This window comes from Vulpes lagopus, chromosome 21 (assembly GCF_018345385.1).
Source record: "Vulpes lagopus strain Blue_001 chromosome 21, ASM1834538v1, whole genome shotgun sequence".
NCBI classification, from domain to species: domain Eukaryota; kingdom Metazoa; phylum Chordata; class Mammalia; order Carnivora; family Canidae; genus Vulpes; species Vulpes lagopus.
In genome coordinates this window covers 43,237,658-43,260,171 of record NC_054844.1, presented here as the reverse complement: position 1 = coordinate 43,260,171, position 22,514 = coordinate 43,237,658, and the positions used below count along the sequence as shown (strand labels likewise).

Below are 22,514 nucleotides of genomic sequence, written 5' to 3'. Positions count from 1 at the left end.
AGAGAAAAGGGAATGTCTTGAGACATAACAGTCTCCTTATCCACAAGCTGCCAGCAGATACAAAGTAGAGGTCAACAGCAGAACAAAGGCTGAGACGGACTTTGTGATGCTGAGGAAGGTCCCCTAGGTCTTGGTTCTGGTGCTGTCTCCAGCCTGCTCTCTACCTGGCTCAGTTTCCAGTTGTGAAGCATCCCTGGCCCCTACTAACTGCAAAGTCATCGCTGGGCTGTGGTCAAGACTGTAAGAAGTAGTAAGAATAAAGGCCACCCTGATTTCTGGCTCCAAATTTCTGTTTTTCAACTTTTTAATGATATCGAATCCACCTGGCATTGTCCCCACTCTGTTAGTCTCCCCCAGGGCCTACCCTATTGATGTCACTCTCTCCCTGGAATCTTGAGTCTCCTGGGCCCACTGCCTCCTTTCTTTCAGGATGTGGGCAGTGCCTACTTGGTCAGTGTGGACCTCAATGCCAAAGTGGACACCCTGCAGCAGGAACGTGAGTTATTTAGGTCTTCTATGCTGCTCTTAGTCTGGAGTCTAAGCTCCCAGGGAGCTCTTGGGATGGTTAGAAAACTGAGAAAGAGAGAGAGGCTTCCTCGGGGCTAACCTTGAGCTTCTGCATGGATGCTGGTGAGATGGCTCTGGGAACCCCTAAATGTGGGTACTGAGCATTTCCAGAGGACTTATTCCTGTTCTGCTGCACAGGAGCTGACCCAGGGACAGCAGTCAGTCAATGACACCAATGGACAACAGCTGGCATCTGAGCCTGTATAGCATCCTTTCTAGAGTCAAGGAGGTTGCCCAGAAGAGCAAGGTTGAAGCCAAGGCCCTGTACCAGGCCAACCCTGTACCTGGAGAACTGTCCTGTGCTGGGCTATGCCCAGAGAGCATACAGGATCCCCACTCCTGCCAACAGGGATTGACATGCTCCCTGGCCTTGTGTTTGATATGGCCACCTGACCTCTTATGTCCTATCCTGGAGATTAGGGGGGAAGGAACCTGTGAAAGTCTCTGGCTCAGCCATTACTGGAAGTTACTAGGGCTCTGGCTTCCTGGGGTCTTGCCATTTCTATGTTGGGGGAGATGACCTAATTCTGAAGACCCAGATGAGTTTAGAGATACCACAGTAGCTTTCAAACCTGTACAGCCAGCTCTTCAATCCATGTATCATGGTAGCCAGTGTGTCACCCAGGCTGTCTTCCTTCTATCAGCACCTTCTCCCACTGCCTTCCTTCCTGCATATGTGTGGGGGCACATCTTCAGGGAACCTGATCTTCCCAATACCCACCTGAGTGGAATATAGTTGAAGGCAGTTCTTAACAGGAATAATGATTCCAGATCCACACATAAAATAGTTGCTGCATTCTTCCTACTGTGGATTGCCTGTTGGCTATCTCTCTTGTCAGAGTCTGGCTGGGAAGAACAGATCAGAGGTGTATTCCTGCCCAAATTTGATTCTGTGATCTTTAGTAGTTGCATACCTATGCTGGGTAGGAATGTTTGCTTTCTTTACCCAGACCCTGCTTTCCCAGCAGATAGGAATGTGTCTCCTCTATGGGTTGGTTTCGACCACAATGACCAGACTAAGCAGGGCACACGAGTCCTGGTTGAGTGAAGGTTAGAGGTCTGGGGCAAGTTGCTCTGGGTTAGGCTTTCCTTGTGGTGCTACCTTTCACTGCTGCCTTTTCCTGGCTCTAGTGGCGGGAGCTCTAGGCCACTGTTGGAAGAAAGAGTGATGACCTCAAAGTGACTAAGATGGAGATCACAGAGCTGAACGCTGCCTTTCAGAGACTTTAAGGGGAAATCACCAATGTCGAAACAGGTAGGGCACCAACTTGGCAGTGGTAGCTTTTGAGGGGATGGAGTTAATAAAGATTATTTTATTTCTTTATTTTTCCATATTAGCATATGTTCCATAATAAATTATGAAGGTGGGAGAAAGAGAAGTACAGCAAGGTGGTAGGTAAATGGTCTTCTGTGCCCCGCTTACTATCTGCTGATGGCTCTTGGCAGTGCACTGCCCCCTGCAAGACACCGTCCTGGGGGCAGAGCAGAAGGGTGAGGCGGCCCTCAAAGATACCCAGAGGTGGAGGCCGCCCTGTAGCAGGCCAAGGAGGACCTGGCCTGGCTGCTAGGTGACTACTGGGAGCTGCTGGGAGCCAGGTTGGCCTTGGACATGGAGATCACCACTTACCACTAGTTGCTGGAGGGCGAAGAGAGCAGGGAGGTGACCCAGAGGGCAGAGAATGTGTGAGTGTCCATCGGTGGTGACTCTGTGTCACCTTTCCATCTGTGATAGACAATTAATTAACTCATTTATTCCTGAAACATCACCTGAGCTTTGTCAGTGGTGGCGAAGAGGGGTATCTGGTCAAGGTCCATTTCCAGAGTGCATGTGAGTAGTGCAGGTCCCTTCCCTGCAGGCTGGAGGCCCTAACTCCTCCAAACTTTCCCTCTGAACCTGTGGACCAAAGGGCGAAGTGGGGAGATTTCCCTGCCATTGAGAAAGACAGAAGAAAAAGAGTTTTCCTGAGTTTTGTTCAGTCTAGGCATGGCTGGCTTGAGCCTAAGCTGGGGAAAGGGTAGAGAGGGGCTCTAGCAATAAGGGGGTTGGAGAGAGAGGACCAGCTGTGAGATCCCAGGAATAGTGGCAATAACCCCACCGAAAGTCAAGATTGTGGTCGGGGGAAACTGAGGACAGCTGCCCTTGTTACTCCAGGTGGGAACTGATGCAGCTCTGGAGCCCAGGCATTTTCCAGAGTGAGACTAAATTACGTATTTTATGAATCATACCTACGGTATCCTTCTTTCAGGATATTATCCTCCTCTGAGCCCCCATTAGAAGATTTACTGATTATTTGGATATCTGATATCTCTAGATACCAGGCTATCTGGAGAAGTCATCAACAATGTGAGCTGCTGTGAGTAATGAGGGGTTCTCCTTTGCTGATAAGTCAGGAGTCACCCATGACCTTTCCTGAGATAAGGAGGGATGAGCTCTTAGCTAGGAGACTGGGGACCTATGGCCATGACCTCACTATGTGGGCAATGGCTATGCAGTCTTGCACTGGTTGTGTCTTGTCCTGCAGGCCACAAGACCAGGAGGGGCTTTGAGCAGAGGAGGTCAAGGGTCCTTTTGTGTCTAGAATCTCATGCTTGTCTCCAGGTGGGGGAGGCAGAGATCTTGCCATCAGGACCCCCTGAATCTGGTGTGGAGACATGGTCCAGAAGAATGGGTGGGGTGAGAGCACAACATTGATGGCCATTGCTCCTTGGACCACTTCAGGAAGATGCCCCTCAATGCTATGTGTGAGATGGTGTTCAGAGATGTAGAAGGTATATGGGGATGCCCAAAGCTCCCTGAAGCCTTCCTCTCTGTCTCCCCATAGCTGTAGTGTCAAGACAGTCTCTGCTTCTCGTTTGGTTGCATCTGGCTTCAGCCCAGGGTGCAGAGTCTCTGCAAGAGGAGGCAACATCCTCAGAGGATCCAGTGTAGCATCTGCGGGTGCCTCAGGGTTTAGAGGGAGCAGTAGGAGCTCTAGAGGGTCCAGACCTCAAGTTGGGAATTCTGGAGATACCAGCTTTGGTGTGGAAAATGAGGAGTCCAGTTCAATGATTAACCAGGGTTCCAGCTCAGGGCACAGAAACTTGTAGGTTTCCCTCTCAGAGGCAAAATAAAATCTGGCCCTGATTTCATGGTGTCCATCAATCTGAGTGTTTCACAGTGTCATGCCCGCTCTGGCTGTACTCCACCTTTTAATTTTTAAATTTTTTGCAAATTGGAGGCAGGCTTCTGGGTCAAAACAAATTCTTTCCCCCCTCTATACCTCTAAAGGGTAGCTACCAAAGGGAGGAGCTGAGAGGAAGATCTCTGTGGGCATGCCCACCTGACCCACTCCTTTGAGACAGTCTGTGTGCATCATCACCTGGAGGTACATGTGACAGCAGCTGAGTTCATGTGTTTCCTCTTTCCCAAGGATGAGGATAAAAATATAATAGAAGCAAATATATCTTAGGATCACACTCCAGGTAAAGTCCAGTTTAAAACACTTATCTAGTGTGACCTGCTAGGCTAGAAGGGGTGTGGAAGCCCTGGGCCCTACAATCTAAGGAGAAGATCGTGTATCCTATTTTTTTCTTTTGAAGAGCTGCCTCCTTCTACCTTCCTACTCTTTGCCCCCCACCCATACTTTCCAATAAACTTCATCAGAAACTTACTTGTTTGGAAACTTTCAAAAATATGCATTACCCAGACGGGTCCTGAGTATTGCTCTTTCTCAGCCACCATCCTGTAACACACACATAGGTATACAAACACATGCTCACCCTCTGCTCTCCCCCATGTTCACTTACCTGGGCTGACCGAAGTGCATGTTATTTTTACTTCGCTTTGGAAAGTGGGCAAAAATGGCCCTTCTTCCCCTACCTTATTGAAAAGCTTCTGCTTTAAAAAAAAAAATTAACTGTAGGCCCTCCAGCCTTACTTGGCAGCCAAGCTGGTGTCATTACTGCCTAATTAAGGGATAATAGTTTTATTATCATTCTCATTACAAGAATTATTATCAGGTCATGGCCAGCAGGTGTGGAGTGGGAAGCAGCAGCCTGGGGGCTCAGTTCACAAGGGCAACTCCGCTGCTTTGTCTCCTGCTTGGCTCAGAAAGTAGTTCCTCGCATAGCACCCCATGAAGTCCAGCGGTGTGGGATTGGGAGGAGAGGTCTCATCAGCTCCCTGTCATGAGCGCTGTTGGGAGTGCTGAAAGGAGGGAACATGGCCAACCAGGGGGAGGACGGGCATAGCTTCTCATCTGAGCAAGCCCTAGGTTTCTAAAGAGCCATCCATTCATTCAACAATCATTTATTGAACACCTACTATATGGTGGATTCTGTCCTTGGCACTAATACAAAAAGATGGCCAAGACCTATGTCTACTGGGAAGGCAGGAAAGAAAATGTACAGAGTAAAGGATATAAGTGCTGTTTAGGGGAAGTGCCTATCAGGAGCAAGGGTCCAGACTAGTAGGATGGGGGAAAACTTCCTTGATGAAGAGCCTTCAAACTGAACCCTAAAACCTAAACATTGAGGAAGAGTTAGCCAGGGGGATGGGATAGAAGGCTATCTCCCGGAGATGGGAGCAGTGCTTGGCACACAGTAGGTCATTAATAAAGATTTGTTGAGAAAAAAAGAGCTTGACAGAAGCCTGACTCTTTAGTCTCTCTCCCAGAAATATAGTCTGGTGTACCTGAGAGAGAGGTGTAGCAGGAGAGGTTGATGAGGACTTTTCTGGGCAGAGTGACTAGCTTGTTCTGTTTTCCTGGGACATTCCTGGTTTTAAAACTGAGCATCCAAACAAAAACCAAAACAAACAAACAAACAAAAAACAACAAAATCTGAGCATCCTATGTTCTGAGAACCCACTCGGTCCCAGGTTGGTCATCCTGCTGCTTTGTTACCTCAAGCGATTCGGACTCCATCCTATGGTGTTTAACAGTAGAGTGATACAGGGTCAAGAGTGCTCAACTAGCAGACAAAATGTGCCTGAGCCTGCCAGTTGTCCCCCAATATCCTTTCTTCTCTTCTCCTACAGAAATAGAAATTACAGATGAGTTTATGGCCACTCAGTTATGGGCAACATTTTCAAACCCCCTTTATAGAGAGCTGTGGCTATGAAACAAAATTCTGGACAATGGGATGTGAGTTGAATCATATTGTGCTCCTGACCTGCCCTTTTAGGCAGACCCCCGAGAGTGGGTTCAGTCTCCGGAGAAAAAAATTGTGAGGAAGTTTAAGAAACTATAAACTCAGGCCCTATCCCAAACCTTTTGAATGAGAATCATATGGCTGAGTTGTTTTAAAAAGATTTCAGGCAGTTGTAGTTAAATCATGGGCTCTACAGTGGGCTGCCTGGCTTCCATTCCCAGTTTCCAGCTGTGTGGTCTTCTTGCCCGGGGAATTTAACCTCTCTGTGTCTCAGTTTCTGTAAAAAGTTATCTGCAATAAGTGTTGGTCGATCTTGCAACATTTATCCAGCACTTAATATGTGCCAGGTACTGTTCTGAGCACATTAACATGAAAAGAATATTTATTCTGCTTTTTGTTGGGAATTCTATAATGCCAATTAGATCCTGTTGTGAGAGCATCAGTGAGATCTTTTATATCCTTGATGATTTTTTTTTTCCTAGTGGTTCTATCAATTGTTGAGGGAGGAATATTGCAGTCCCTAACTCTAATTGTAGATTCATCTACTTCTTCTTTTGGTTCTATCAGCTTTTGCTTCACATATTTTGCAGCTCTTTCATTTGGTGTATACACATTAGCATTGCTCTGTCTTCTTGGTGTATCAGGCCTTTTATATTTTATAATGTTTCTCTGTGTTTCATAGGGTTTTTTGCTCTGAAAGGTACTTTATCTGATGTTAATATAGCCACTCCTATTTTCTTTTAATTAATATTTGCATGATGCTATCTTTCTCTGCCCTTTTACTTTTAACCTGCATATATTATTATATTTGAAGTGAGTCATTTTTTTGTGGATAGCATATAGATGGCTAATGTTTTTTTTTATTTTTACTTATTTTATTTTTGGGATAATATTCTTTATTTTTAAAATCTTTATTATTATTTTTAAAAGTTTTTAATAAGCCCTGACAAACTCCGTATTTTAACAGATGTATTTAGATCGTATTTAATGTAATTCTTAGTATGTTAAGGGATAAGTCTGTAATTTAATTTTGGTACCTATTCTGTTTCTCATTTCTCCTTGTTTTCCTGCTTTCCAGTGGCTGCTTAAACCTTTTTTAAGAGCCTATTTTGATATATGTATAGTGGTTTTGAGCATATGTCTTTGTATACCATTTTAGGTGGCTGCCATAGGAACATTAACAGTTTACCGCTATTGCCATTTGACCATGCAAGTGAAGAAACCCTTATTCTCTACATCCCTTTACCCTCCTCCTTTATGGTATAATTTCTTAAATATTTCCCCTAAACTCATTTAGAACCACCACAGTGTTATAATTTTTGCTTCAACAATCAAACATCAGTTAGAGAATATTCAAGAGGAGAGGGAACGTCTATTATATTTCCCCTTGTTTTTTATTACCATGTTCTTTCCTTTTTCCCAATGTTTCAAGGTTTCTTCTTTTATCATGTCCTTTCTGTTTACAGAACTTCCTCTCACCATTTTAAGGTAGGTCTGCTGACAACAAATGCTTCTAGTTTTCATTCATCTAAGAGTGTTAGGGTTTCCCCTTCATTCCTGAAGGATAATTTTGCTGGGTATAGGAAACCGTGTTGACAGGTTTTTTTTTGTTTGTTTTTTGTTTTTGCCTTCAAGCACTTGAACAATACTGTGCCAGTCCCTTATAACTTCTGTGGCTTCTAATGAGACTTTGGCTACCCTTTGAAATCCTTTCCTTTATAAGTAAGGTGTTGTTCCTCTTTTTTTACTTTCACAATTTTAATTCATCCTTAGTTTTCAGAATTCTGACTGTGATATATCCACACCAGAATTGGTGTGGATGTTCTGGAATTTTTTCTGTTTGGATTTGTCAGCTTCCTGAATGTTTAGATTTATGTCCTTTGGGAAATTTTCAGTTCTTATTTCTTTGGGTACTTTTTCAGCCAGTCCTTTTTCTTCTCTCATGAAACTCCAATAACATGGACGTAAGATACTTTGTTATAGTTGCATAGGTCTCTGATGCTCAGTTCATTTCTTTTTTTCTTTCTTTTCCTTTCTTCTTTCATTCTTTCTTTCTTTCTCTCATTCATTCTATTTTTCTCTCTATTATTCAGATTGAGTAATTTCTGTTGTTCTATCGTATAGTTCAGAGTCTTTCCTCTGGTCCTTTTATTCTACTGTTAACCTTATCCTTTGAGGTTTTTACTTTGGTTATTGTATTTATCAATTCTAAAACTTCCATTTGGTTTTTCTTGATATTTTATTTCTTTTTGAGATTTCTATTTTTCCATCTGCTTAGTATGCTCTTCATTGCTACTGAAGTATTTTTATCATGCCTGCTTCAAAATATTCATCAGATAATACTGACATCTTTGTCACCTCAGTGTTGGTATCTATTGATTGTCTTTTTTCATTCAGTTTGAGATATTCCTTGTTCTTGGTATTATAAGTAATTTTTATCAAAACCTGTAATTTTGGCTATTATAAGACTCTGGATCTTATTTTAGTCTTCTGTTTTATCCATCTTCTTCTGACATTGCCCTAATAGGGCAAAGGATTGGGTGCCACCCTGTTACTGCTAGGTGGAAGTGGAAGTCAGAGTTCCTCATGTGGTTGGATGGATCTGGGACAATTGGCTGGTCCAATTGTCCCAGATAAAAGTCCCAGCTTCTGCCTTGGCCTTCTCTGGCATCACCCAGGGTGCCTGATTATAATCTGGTGAGTCTAGGCTTCCTGCTCAACCTTTGCTGGAGTAGGTGGGTAAAGGACCTCAGTGTTTTTTGTAATGTTTGGCTAGAGTAGAGTGGCTATTGTCTATAAGTTTTCTGTTTCTAGGTTTCCCCATTCCTGGATATTTGGCTGGAAAGGTTAGACTTCTGTAGGGCTTCTGAAAAATCTGTACCCTCCAGGCTGTTGCATTTGTCTGCTCCAAGTCTGGGATATATGAAACAAATAGGAAACCCAGGGAACTCACCACCATGTCATTCCTAAGATCCCAAGCCAGTGTGACTTTTCCTCTCCACCTTTCAGAGTCTTCTTATGTTTGTTTTATATATAATATCTGGGTTCTTAGTTGTAGTAAGTAGAAGAATAGTGTTCATGCTATTTCTTCTGCTAAGCAGTGTCAAAAGAAGGGAAAAGTAGGTTTACTTCAACTTCCTGGATGACAAATACTAAATATTCTTTTACAGCATGATTTTATTGCTTCTGGGTGTGATGGGAGGTTGCTTTCCTGCCTTCTGTGTGCTGAACCCATCATAGATGCCTGCTTAGAGGCCTAAGCAAAGGCTAATGGCAGCACTGGCCTTTGGTGGGAAATGGGGCTGATTTAGCAACTGGGTGAAGATCAGATTTTCCCCTAGCAAAAGCAGTGGCAAGATGTGAAATATAAGGGGCCCACTTAGGGGAATTTTTAAAGACAGATACCAAGGATCTTGTCCTTAGAGGAAATGATTTCAAGGGTCACTAAAAAATCTTTTTGTCCCTCCATGACTTCCTGAGAGTCCCTCCCTCCTGTGGTTCTGGGCAGTGAAGAGGGAAGGTAGTGTGTGGGTCTCATCTTTAGGAAACTTTCTGCCTGTTGGAGAAGAATGGCACACACTTGAAAACACAGGAAACATTGAATTAGAGCAAAAATAGGTACATTTTGGGGATGCTGGCCAGAGAGGAGAGTTGGATTGAGATGTGACCAGAGAAGATTCCTGGGGTGCCCATATGGCAGGTTTACAAGGAAGAAAGGCTGGGGTGGGAAAGAGGTAGTGAAGGCCTTGCAGAGTGAGGGCTGGCTGTGCATTAGCATTCATACAACTGCACTGCAGAGTTGGCATTTACAGTGTGACCATTGACTGTCAGCTCTAGGGAGTGATCTCAGGGCCTGTGACAGCAGTCTGTAGTTTTGCTGAGACATGGGTCTGAATCATGTTCACCCTGACGCTGGTGTGCTGAAAGGAGTCAATTAGGGAGTGATTCTGGCTGAAACACTCTGCATTCTCATCACAACACAGCTTTGTTGATCTTCATTCATCACGCCCGATGAAGAAATTGCAAAGCTAAAACCTTTGTGCCAAGTGTTGTTGCTGGTAGTGAAATTGAGACCATCTAAGAAAATGATTACTCTTAACTAGAAAACAGCTGTTTTGTATAAAAAGAGCAGGGGAGGTTGAATTTGGCAAATGTTTTGTTCTATAGTAGAAGCATAAAATACTGCTGTATTATAATACAGAATACAGAATAGGGCTACAATCTCTGGACAGAAATAGAAAAGTGAGATTGGCAAACTTCATTCAAGCACTCTGGTGAAATAATTGCATCTTTTTGTGAAGGGTGTTATGTATGGTGAATATATTTGGGATTTGGAAACTGTGAAACACTTGGGTCACATACTTTGGTGTTGACAAGGCTCTAATGAAATTCAAGTGTCTGTCCTTCCTCTTAGAATTGTGAGCTAGGCTTCTGTGTTTATGACCCCAGAGACTGGCACAGTACCTGGGACAGAGTCAGCCCTTAACAGAAGGCTCTTAAGTGAAAGATGGATGAAAGAATGCACAGGTCAGTGGACAGATGGGCAAATACAGCCTTCATTGCTCTGTATGTGGGGTCAGAAGACCAGCCCAGAGAACCTCAATGTTGAGGCCTTCATCTTATTGGGTGTTTGCATCCTCTGGGATTCATACAAAAAGAGGGCTTGTGAAATATTTGCTGTCCTCAGCTCTCTGAGCCTCTGTTTTCCCCTTTGTGAAATGTGGATTATCATACTGCTCCCTAGGCTGACAGAGTGCATTAAGCAAGCTTTGGTGTGCAAGGAGCTCTTGCAATGCTGTAAAGTGCTATACTAGTGTTGGCTATCATGTCTGGTGGTATTTCAAGGTCAAGGGAGAGGTGGTGGGAGAGCACAAGAACAAAGAAGTTGGTGTGTGCTGGGCAGCCCGGGTGCACAGGGGAGCAGAAGAGCCGTCTGGGAGGGCAGAGCAGAGGCCCTGGATTCCTGTCTCCAGGAGCCCTGGGAAGCCAGTCTACAGAGCCTTTTCCTAACCACATAAAAGCAGTTTAGCCCGGGTCCTTGATCTGATGCTGGTAGAGTCCTGAGATCTCTCACAGATGAGGCTGTCAATTAAAGGTCTTCCTCTGCAGCCCTGCAATGCAGCCTCCCCACTCCCTGCGGAAGGGCAATTGAGGCTGTGACAAATCTCTCAGCCAAGATCTTTCCAGGGATAATTTGGCCAGCCTAATTATCCCATGTTAATTAGATAAGACTCAAATTACATGAGCAAGGCTTGCAAGCCCAGCATTTTGGAGGTTTTCAAGTTATTTACCTGGTGTCTCTGATTTTGCTGGGAGAAAATGATTTCTTGCTCCCAGGCAAACTAAACCCACAAATTAGGGCAGTGGCTCCCTCCTGAACCTATAAAGGGGGAGCCTGTGATTGTAGGCTGGTCAATTGAATCTAAGCTAAGGGTTAGCATCTTATTCCATCTCTCTGGCCTCCCCAGCATGAATCGTCAATTCACCTACAAGTCGGGAGCTGCCTCCAAGGGGGGCTTCAGCGGCTGCTCGGCAGTGCTCTCCGGGGGCAGCTCATCCTCCTACCGGGCAGGGGGCAAAGGGCTCAGTGGAGGCTTTGGAAGCCGGAGCCTCTACAGCCTGGGGGGCACCAGGAGCATCTCCCTCAACATGGCCAGCGGCAGTGGGCGGGTGGGTGGCTATGGGTTTGGTCGTGGCCGGGCCAGTGGCTTTGCTGGGAGCATGTTTGGCAGCGTGGCCCTGGGGCCCGTGTGCCCGTCCGTGTGCCCTCCGGGGGGCATCCATCAGGTCACCGTCAACAAGAACCTCCTAGCCCCCCTCAACGTGGAGCTGGACCCCGAGATCCAGAAAGTGCGCACCCAGGAGCGGGAGCAGATCAAGGCTCTGAACAACAAGTTCGCCTCCTTCATCGACAAGGTGGGACTTTTTGGAGCAAGCCAAACCTAGAGCCTCTTCCTTCCTCTGCCTTTACTGCCCTCAGGGACCTCCCTGTCTGAAGCAGAGGAAAACCGGACACTCCCCAGGCTGCAGACACAGTGAGGACAGAGCAGGAAAGAAACTGGACAGACCTGAAATCAGTGCTGACGGATCGGGGGTGGTCAGAGGGGCAGGAAGAGCCAGGGAGCTTGGTGTGAGAAGGTTTCCAGGAGGCAGGGCAAGTGGTTTCAAAGGTAAAAGTAGGAGAGTAAGTCTGTGCAACTTGGAAGCTGGACAAAGGAGAGCTCCGTGGCAGCCTAGGATATCTATAAAGCCACGAGACTCCATTTCTCCTCTCCTGGGACCTAGACCAGCTCAAATTCTGGTTGAAAACCAGACTCAAAGCCTATATATAATACACCCGATATATAAGGTGAGGCAGATGGGGATCAGTGAGGCACTAGCCCTGTGGTCTTCGAATGTGCTCCTGGAACTAGCAGCATAGGATCACCTGGGCACTCGTAGAAATGCACATTAGGGACCTAGAGTTCCTGGGTGAGGGTGATGTCCCCTTGAGTTTGAGAACCCCTGAGGAAGAAAGAGGTAGCAGGGCCTTGGAAATAGAGACTTGCTGAGCACAGGGGAGCAGGGGAAGCCCACTAGGGTGACAGTGAGTGGGGTAGCAGAGCATGAATGGGGGTGGACGGGGGTGGGGAAAGGAGGCCTGGGGAGAGGGAGCCGTCCCGTGTAGTGTGGTAGACTTGCTCGGAGAATGGGGAGAACTTGGCTTTGCACAAATGTCAGGTGAGCGGTGACAGAGGGGAACGAGGGGGTGTGCACATTGCAAGGGTTCGACCCTGCAGGTGATGTGGAACCCCCAGAGTGTTTTGAGCAAGGGAATGGCTTGGTATTTGCAGGCTGCAACTTGGGAATACTGGTTGTTCCCTGGGGAGAAATGCTCTGAAGTCAGAGAGTCAGACATGAAAGCCACATAGGAAGGCCCAAGACCCCCAGTCGGCTAAGTGCCTGCCCCTGGCTGGGCTGGTAGATGCCACGACGGAGGCCCAGACACCGGGCCCTGGTCAGGGGCACCCAGGAGTGTGAAGGCCAGGACAGACCAGCTCAGGTGGCTAAGGACTTGCCTCAGAGAGGTGGCCCAGGCTGCCCGTGGGCACTGGCCCAGGCAGACTTAGACTGGTGAGGAGGAGACAGGTCTGAGCAGCAGGAAATGAAGATGATGAGGCCTTGCCTGATCTTAGAGGCTGTCCCCAGAAAGAGAGCCTCAGGCAGACAAAGGGCCCTGGGCAGGGGCAGGGGATATTTTCCAAGGGCTGAGGCTTACCCTGTAAGCTAACGTAGCATAGGACAACACAGCCACTGTCCAGGAAAGGAAAGCACGCAGCCTCCCTATAGACCGAGTACCTGTTGATTTGGGTCCCAGGTGCGGTTCCTGGAGCAGCAGAACCAGGTGCTGGAGACCAAGTGGGAGCTGCTGCAGCAGCTGGATGTGAACAACTGCAAGAACAATCTGGAGCCCATCCTGGAGGGCTACATCAGCAACCTGCGGAAGCAGCTGGAGACGCTGTCCGGGGACAGGGTGCGGCTGGACTCGGAGCTGAGGAGCATGCGGGACGTGGTGGAGGACTACAAGAAGAGGTGGGCAGGACCTCACGTCTAGGCTGACTGGCCTGCTAGAGCTGGGCCTTCCCTGCAGGCACTGGGCTTGGGTGAGAGTAGCCCATCCTGAGTTCCCCTACCTGGGCAAGATGAGGGCCCTCTCTGGGTGGCCGGGCAGTCTGGACAGTGGATAGTCAGTCTCTCAGGCAGCGGCAGGGCTGTTCTGGCAAGTGGCCACCTCCTTGGTGCACTCCCTCCTGCTCCCCACTGGAGAGAGCCTTTCAGCTCCTAAGCTTGCTCAGTGGGTCCCCAAGTTCCAAGGAACCATTCTCCCCCCACCTCAACCCAGCAGGGGAGGGAGCTGGAGTTTCTCTCATCTCCCTCAGGTCATGGCATTGGGGAAATGCCCCCTCTTCCTGTCCTGGGGGATAGTTCTGGCTTCCTTAAGAGTCATGTGTCGAGATGGGGTAACGTTATTAGCACGAGTGTCAGGCAGCTGGAGTGACACAAGAATCATGGCTGAAAGGGGCAGCAGCATGTTCCTGTGATTTGGACACTTCATGGGAAGAGGAAGAACGAACTTACTCTCCAGGGATCAGGAGAAACCCAAATCCCAAATCATCTGGTCCCCTGGCTTGGGAAGACGTTGCTTTCAAGCCCTGTCTATGGCACTGGCCAAGTAGTCCTAGTGAGTTGGACAGATTTGCAAAGATACAGACTAATACCTGCTAAAAGGTACATAGTGTGGGCATCTATTCTCTGCTTTCACGATGAGGACACACACGCACATTACTCAGGTGACGCTTTCCTGCAGGTATGAGGAGGAGATTAACAAGCGCACAACTGCCGAGAATGAATTTGTGGTGCTCAAGAAGGTGAGGAGGTGGGGGGTGCTGGTGCATGGCCCCCCGTCACCCAGGCGGGGGAGTGTGGAGGGCAGGGTGGGTAACAGAGAGGAGACTGAGGTCTGTGCTCCTTGTAGGAAGGCTGGGAGCTCAAGTGCCAGAGGAGGACGGAGGGTTGTGCTGCTTGGGACGTCTTGGGAAACCTTGATGTTTCCCTAGAATATATCACCTTGTCAGCTCTTAATATTTGCTGTGAATGGGCAGGAGCCCGGATATGGGTAGTCAGTGCCCAGGTTGTGTCCACATTGGCTTGGGAAACAGGACAGGCTTTGAGCGGGGCTGCACGTTTGCCTTCCAACTCTGCCTGTCTCTGGCAAAGCGCCATGGCTGCCCTGGGCCCTGACTGCAGAATGAGCCCCGTGTGCAAGGTAGAGCTCTCTCCTATACCCCCTTTAAGAAATAGAAGCAGTAACACGGTTCCAGTTTGGATGGGTGCAGACGACTTCTAGAGGCTCGCAGCGAACCTTGGGTGGAAGTTATATTCCCGCCCTCTGGGTCTCGACACCATTCCCTGGAGGCAGCTAGCCAGTCTTAGTGTTGGTGCTCAGATGCCAGTTCCTGGGAGAGGTCAGTCTGGACTTGAAGAATGGCAATGCCAGGGGTCTTTGGATTCCTTTAGGATGTGGATGCAGCTTACATGAGCAAGGTGGAGCTTCAGGCCAAGGTGGATGCCCTGGATGGAGAAATCAAGTTCTTCAAATGCCTGTATGAGGGGGTAAGGCTCCATCCCCAGCTCTGTCTTCTGGAAGGACAGACGTGTGAATGAGTGGTTGGTTACTCATTCCTTTAAGAGCCCAGGAGATCTCCAGCCATGTTGATCCAAGGCACGCATGACATCTATCCCGATGCCCCCAAATGATGTGTGCACCATCGGTCCCAGCCTGGCCTCCAGATGTCCTGGTCTTACTTCCATCAGGAAGTCGTGGATCCTTATGAGGTTCCCACTGATCTTCAGCCAAGGACATTCTCATTTTTCCCTGTCTTTTCCCTACCGCTTGAGTGTCTCCCTGGGTCTTGAGCAAGAATCTCCAGGGGTAGAGGTGAGGAGTCTTCACACCCTTCCTACTGCCTCTGACCATCTAGCTGCAGGTCTGAGCCTATTGGCCAAACATATGTCAGCTCCCATGTCCTCAGTGTCTCTTATTTGGTGGCCGGGCTGTTTCCCCACTACTTCCTTTACTCCTGACCTGTCTCAAGGGACAGACAGATGAGCTATTTTCTTCCTTAACTGCTTCAAACTCATTCAACAGTTTTCAGATGTGGTATTGAGACATTTGGGCTGGGGGGCTTTGGGGAATACAGCTTGCCTCCATTTGGGAGAATCTGGGGGATATGCTAGGAAAGGGCCATCACCTTGGCCCCTTCCTCTGCCCACAAAAAGCATTTCATGTCTCCTTCTTTCCCATGTAGGAGATCGCTCAGATCCAGTCCCACATCAGTGACACATCTGTCATCCTGTCCATGGACAACAATCGGGACCTGAACTTGGACAGCATCATTGCTGAGGTCCGTGCTCAGTATGAGGAGATCGCCTTGAAGAGCAAGGCTGAGGCTGAGGCGCTGTACCAGACTAAGGTGGGCTGCATACCTCTCTAGAGTCCATGGCCTGCCATGGCTCACACATTTACTCGGAGCACAGCACTGTCCTGGTCACTGGGGGAAGCCCAAAGGGAGAAGATGAAACTCTTAGACTGACCCACTTAGACTGAGGCAGCCATCGAAGGACACCCACAGCTGAGTGCAAATGAATGTGGCACAGAGTCCTGGATGCCGAGGAGACAGAGGTTAGGGGACCAGGTGGGGCAGGTCAGGACTGACTTCCTGGAGACAGGGTTTTAAACTGAGTCTGAGAGGGAGGAAAACACGGGTAGTTAGCATCTCAACTCCTCATTAATTACAATAAATTAGGGGGTCTCTTGAGTGTGATCTGAGATCAGGTAATTCCTACCTTTCATTCAAGTCCAACTGCAAGAATAAAGGGGGAGTATGAGTCCCTTAGATCTTAACTCCTCTAATGGGTCGTGGGTGGGGAAATAATTCTTTAGATAATTCGGTTTCTCAGATCAAGATGGAAACTTCCTAATTGTTCTATGCTGTTTATCGGGTTCCTTCTCAGGGGAGATTCACACACTTGAGGACTTATGTTGTCCCTCCCCCTGCCTTCATGCCACCACAGGGACAGAAGGATGTGGCCAGCAGGGGTGGGAGGAAGGGAGGCTTTCGAGGTTCAGGCAACAACAAAAGCCAGGATTCTTGATAAAAGTTCCAACCCAAGTTCATACCCAAGTCTCCAGTTCCCACTTCCCTACATGTGACTGAGGCAAGCTGGGATCAGGGACAGCCATGTGGCCCAGCCACTCTGGATTGTCAGTGGCTAGTGCTTAACCCCAGGCTCCTTCCAGAAGAATTAGGCAGGTCTGCACAGACATAATTTTTGGAATATTTGCTGTTCGGGGTTATCCACACCTGCATGTCTCCATCTGGAGGTAAGCACTTATTGACCAGAGTTTCTAGTTCTAGCAATAGAATTATGAGGTCTTATTATTATTATTCCCCTTTGAAAGGGTGGGGGTGTCAGTAACTTGCCAAGCTCACTTAGCTGGTAAGCGATGGAGCTGGATTGGAATCTAGGTGACTGCCAATTTTACGGTGTTTAGACAAAAGATTAGGACACGACTCTGGTAAGAAGCATTTATAGTGAGGGTTTGGGGTGGGCTGGGAGCAGAACAGAGAAGGATGCTTTCCTATTTGCTTCAAAAGGAGACCGTTTGGTGTCAGAACTGGGGAAGTTAGTGCCCCCCTCCCTGTTGGTGTGTAGGGAGGGCCATCCTGCTCACACAGCCTCACAGAGAAGCAGGAAAAGACCACCTGTCCTGCCCCAGTGTTTATCATCCCAAGATTAGCACCAAAGATAAAGCACAGAGGCATAGTGAGAATCCCCCCGCTCTGCCTTCCAGGGGATCTGGTATCTTTAAGAGGAATCCTAAATGTAGGGCCTTGTTAGGGTCAGATATAACAACCTGCAAGGCCAAGCACCAGGGACATAGAGAAGCAGTGCACGGCCATCAGAGTTCTGAATGTCACACTTTTCCAAGTTCCTCTTAAGCCAGATTTTGGGGTAGAACTAAAATACTCTTTGACTGTTTGCTGGGTGACATCAAAGGCAGGCGTGATCCCAAAACTTAGACGACCTCAAATTCATGGCTAGTGGTGTTGGGGAATAGCAGAATCCGCCATCACCACCATGACACACACACACACACACACACACACACACACACACTATTCTTCATGCCCAGAAAGACTTCCTGTAGCCTAGGGCCCAGGTGAGCTATGAAGGGGAGGAAGTCACAGAGAAGACAGGTCCCTGCCATCCAGTCATGCTAAGTCTGATAGGAAAGACACAGAAAGGCCTACTTGTAGTACAATGTGGTAAGATCTATGGACTGGGGTGCCAGGAGCTATGGAAACGGAAGTACGCCCAACTGAGAGATCAAGGAAGGCCTCGTGGAGGAAGTGACTCTGCCCTGGCTGAGTTGGAACTAGCTGAGGAAAAAGAAAAAAAAAGGATGGGGAAGGGTTTTCCAGGTGGAGGTAGCAGTTCTTGCAAAGACTCAGAAACTTGAGAGCACAGGGGCATTTGGGGAACACGGAACTGTTTGGCACAGGTGTAGAAAGAAGTAGATGAAGGGCAGGGGCAATGGAAAACAAATCTAGAGAGACTGGTGGATGCCAAGCCTCCAAGCACCTTGCTGCTCTGCTCATGGTTTGAATTTGACCTTGACTTGGAAGGGCTATGGGTGGAGGAGCATCATCCCTGGAGTTGAGTGTTATGAAGTGGCAACGTGGAGAGTAGAAGGCTTTCATGTGTCCTTATGACCAAGTCTAGCCGTCAGTGAGAGAGCTGTGCTTAATGCAAACAAATAAACCCAATGAGCAGAAGGTTGAGTGGGAGCCTGTTGACAGCCTGGTGAAGTAGGGGACCCCCACCCACCTCTGTCACACTCTGAAGACAAAGGCACAGTCGGCCAGGCTGAGCTCAGCCAGGCCCTGAGTCAAGGTCTCTGCTTCGTCCCTGTCCCCCTAGTTCCAGGAGCTCCAGCTAGCGGCCGGTCGGCATGGAGATGACCTCAAACATACCAAGAACGAGATCTCCGAACTGACTCGCCTTATCCAAAGGCTGCGCTCGGAGATTGAGAGTGTGAAGAAGCAGGTGAGGGGGCTTCGGGGCGTCCTGGCTCATTCGCAAGGGAGGAGCGCGCTGCCTAGCCCACGTAACTCCCCTGGGCCCCTCTCTCACTCTTGGTCCTCCGTCTCAGAGCCCACGTTCTCCAGTGGAGCCCCTGATCTCACCCCCACCCTTACCTCCCATCTGAAGTCTGGAACAACTGGAAGAGTCTTTCAGAACCCAAGTAGCTGAGAGTAACAATCCTCCCTGACTCATGTTGACTCATGTGACTCCATCCCCATGGATGTGGCTTTGCTTTAGGAAGTGGGGCCAGACTGAGGAGGGTCCGACCACAGTGAGCATGTTGGGGTGAGGGGTGAAGTGAGGCCCAGAGGGCCCTAGAACTCAGGGGAAAATGCTACCTCCTGCCCCCTCAGTGCTCCAACCTGGAGACGGCCATCGCCGACGCCGAGCAGCGGGGCGACTGTGCCCTGAAGGACGCCCAGGCCAAGCTGGACGAGCTGGAGGCCGCCCTGCACCAGGCCAAGGAGGAGCTGGCCCGGATGCTGCGCGAGTACCAGGAGCTCATGAGCACGAAGCTGTCCCTGGACATCGAGATCGCCACCTACCGCAAGCTGCTGGAGGGCGAGGAGTGCAGGTGGGTCATGGGAGGGGTCTTAGAAGCTTACAGCTGGAAGAACTTTTGGTATCTTCTGACTCAGTTTCCCAGAGTGTGGGAGGGTTGCTGCAGGGCCTGAAGATACGTTTGAGGTCACCCAGAAACATAGCTTTAAAGGGCATCCGGTCAGTTACTGAGATAGCAACTCCTGTACGGAAGGCCTGTGACTTTCCAGACCACAGCGGGGAGAAAGCCTCAGCGGGGTGCTGGTGTGTCTTTAAGCTGCTCTGACCTTGCAAATACCCTTATTATTGATAAGAGACAGTTGATCCCAGGTTCAGAGCCTCTGGCAGACAACAATATCCAGGCAAAAAAATTTTAAGTTGTTTTATTTTCATTATATTTATTTTTATTGCTGTTTGTTCTTTCTTTTTCTGTTCAGGTAGTGTTGGTTTTCTATTCACCCTGGTGATTTTCTTTTTAAGAAAAACGCATTTTTTTTTTTGTTATAAAAGGCAGAGTCAATGAGAAGTCCTAAATATATAACAGTGTGAGCCATACATGCTCATAGCAACGATCGGAAGGGTGGTGCACGAAGCATCGGAGTGTGGAAAACCTCATTCTAACGGAGCATCCCTGTATCCCCGAGACACATGGGGAGAAGTTACTGGTCCTAAAACCAGACAGTTCATTCCTTAAGGGCAACTTCCGATGCTGATATTTCCACGCGTGTGTTTATTTATTCTGGTGCTAGCCTTGAAGGAATGAAGAAATGGGATAAAGAGAAACCCAGAGGAGGGCCCCCGAGGGGTGTTGTTGGGGGGCCCCAGGTTTGCAAGTTGGCACATCTTGGAAGTGGGACGAGTGGCCTGGGGCGGGAGGGGGGTGAGCAGAGGCCTCTGGCCAGCTGAAGGGGCTCGTGGAGGCTGGACTGCTGAGGTTCACCTGCATTTTCCTCTCTGCACAGGATGTCTGGAGAATACACCAACGCCGTGAGCATCTGTGAGTATTTCACGCCTCTGCGGGGTCTTTGTAGGCCGTCAGTGAACACAAGTGGGTGCCTGCCACCAGGCGCCGGGGAGCAGCCTGGGCTTTGCCCGGGGGATCACCACGGCCACAACTGCCTTTCTTGCTAAGACCCGTTGCGTCTTCCCATCACATCCCAGCTTCCCATCACATTCTGATCCTTCACATGGGCCCCTTCCCCAGAAATCTCACCTCTGCTGGGATGGAACTCCCAGCCCACGCTCTCCTGCAGGCCGTGAGCCTCCTGAGTCCACCTCCTGGCCGGGAGGGGGGACCTGCACGCGGCTGGCTGTGCACCCCTCCATTCGTGCTAGCTCCACAGCGCGCATGCCGGGCTCCTTCCAGACACACCAGCAAATCCTTCCTAAATTGAGCAATCAGGAGATCCTTTGAAAAAAAAAGTTAGGAATGTATTCTAAAGTTAAATGCAAGAACTATTGGCTTATGTGATGCTCTGGGAGGAAGCTCTTGCTGCTCCTGTTTGTTCAAAGAATGAGGAGGTGCCCGATCTGGGGACCCCGGGGGATCTGGCCTATTGTTTCCAGAGCTTGAGCTGCTCAGGCACCGAGCCCATTAGAGTCCGCAGCTGACTTGAAGGGTTCGCTTGAGACGGAGTCGTCTGTGCTGGTTGCGGCTGGGAGGCCGGAGGGCACTTGGGGTCACTCCCAGCTGGGGACACGCACACTTACGGCTCCTCCGTCCACCCCCACAGCGGTCATCAGCAGCACCCCGGCGGGCACCGCGGGCACCGGGGCCGGCTTCGGTTTCGGCGGCGCTGGCAGCTACGGTTACCGGCCCAGCTCGGTCTCCGGGGGCTACGGCGTGCTGTCCGGGGGCTGTGTCACCGGCAGTGGCAACTGCAGCCCCCGTGGGGAGTCCAAAACCAGGCTGGGGAGTGCGAGCGAGTTCAAGGACCCCCAGGGGAAGACCTCCGCTCTGAGCTCCCCCGCCAAGAAAACCACAAGATAAAAAAAAAAAAGAAGAAGAAGAAGCAGCCCATTTCCCAGCTGTCCACCTCGCCCTGCTTTTCCTCCGGACGCCCTTCCCTGGGAAAACTCCTGTCTCACATTTATCCTGCTCTCCTCCTTGCTTCTCTTCGCCACTGACATTCCTCTCCTCCACCTCCCGCCTTAGTGTTTGTTAATCTAGAATCGGGATTCCAGCCCATCCTTGTGCGTCCATACCCAGAGACCCCCCACCTCAGTCTCCCCTTCCTGCAGCGCTGCCAGCAATGACGGCCTGGACCTCGCCCCGGCCTGCAGGCCTCCCCCAGAGGAAGGTTCCTCTCAGCGGGGACCCCCTTCTCACCCCGGCTTAGGAGGTTATTTGACCATATGCTCCACGGGTGAGACGCCAGGTGATGGGTTATATCTTGTGGGCCCCCTGCGTGTATGGAGGGCTGGGGGTAGCCCTGGGGTTGGTCCCATTCATGAAGGGATGTGCCCTCAGTATGTACATCCTTGTCTCGTTCGGGCTTTATCTCCCTGCTTCCCGTGTCTCACCAATAAACTTAATAAAACTCATGAAGGACCAGGCTGCTTCTCTCTCCTAAGGTGAAGGGATCCTCACCTCAGGCCACACCTCTTCCATATGTGGACTCAATGACCTAGAGTCCGGGGCATCGAGCTCCGGGGTGCTCCACAGCACCCCCAAAGCATCTTTTAATCTGAGGGAAAGAGATCCTTGCATGGACCGCAGGATCGCCCTGGATTTTGTGAGACTCGGGATTCGGCTCTGACCCCATCCCCAGCAGGTCACCCTTGAGGCAGGCCTGTCTCAGTCTTGCGCAGCACGGAGATTATCGGCAGGGAGCGGGGGGCACCACTTCCCGTGGCAGGATGCAAAGCTGGAGCAGAGGCAGCAGGAAGCCAGTTCTGGAAAGCTTGGGGCTCAAGCTACGGCTATGTACTGTTCCCTGGGAAAAGGCCCAAGTAGAGTCTCTAAAGTAGCAAGCCATGTCCCCTTGGTCTGTGGTGAAGTGGATGTCTGAGTGTGTGAGTCGTGTTGACGCACGGGGCCATCCCTGGGACCCACGCCGCCCAGCTTCCCAAGCACTCTTGCGCCGAAAGACGACTGCCAGGTTCCCAGGCTACGACGATGCCGTCAGGATGCAAAGAGCCAGGGAGAGGCTGCATTCAGGGTGGGACTCACAGGTGCATCTGACCAGGGTCACTATGGGTCCAGGGGGTCCTAGAGCTCAAGTCAATGGCTCTGAATTCAGGCTCAGACCCTGCAACTAACCGGGGATCACCAGCAAAGCTCTCAAGACTCTCGAGTCTCATTTCTTTAGCTGTAAAACAGGCAGGCTGATGACCCGGGCATGATTGTGAGGCCCACATGGGGTGACACAAACACGGCCCGTGCAACGGCTGGTGCAAAGTTCATACTCAATAAAAGTCAGTGGAAAGAGACTCTTGTCCTCAAATCTTTTTGCTTCGAAAACTTGACTAAATCTGTTCACTTAAAAGAGGTGTCTCGTGCTGGCGAAGCAATTCACAAGCTCCAAACTTTAAAGAGACCATCTCATAAACTATACGCCAGTTTATTTATTGCCCAAAGGAGAACT

General features: G+C 49.3%; 1 protein-coding gene across 1 annotated transcript; it reads left to right on the top strand.

Moving 5' to 3' along the window:
* Window positions 1-11,166: 11,166 nt before the first annotated feature.
* On the top strand, window positions 11,167-21,306 carry LOC121479993 (keratin, type II cytoskeletal 73). The gene is made up of 9 exons (XM_041736197.1): window positions 11,167-11,613; window positions 13,055-13,269; window positions 14,045-14,105; window positions 14,755-14,850; window positions 15,546-15,710; window positions 18,223-18,348; window positions 18,741-18,961; window positions 19,890-19,924; window positions 20,661-21,306. Exons 1-9 carry the CDS (start codon window positions 11,167-11,169, stop codon window positions 20,915-20,917), a joined length of 1,623 nt encoding a protein of 540 aa, XP_041592131.1. The 3' UTR covers window positions 20,918-21,306.
* The last annotated feature ends 1,208 nt before the right edge of the window (window positions 21,307-22,514 follow it).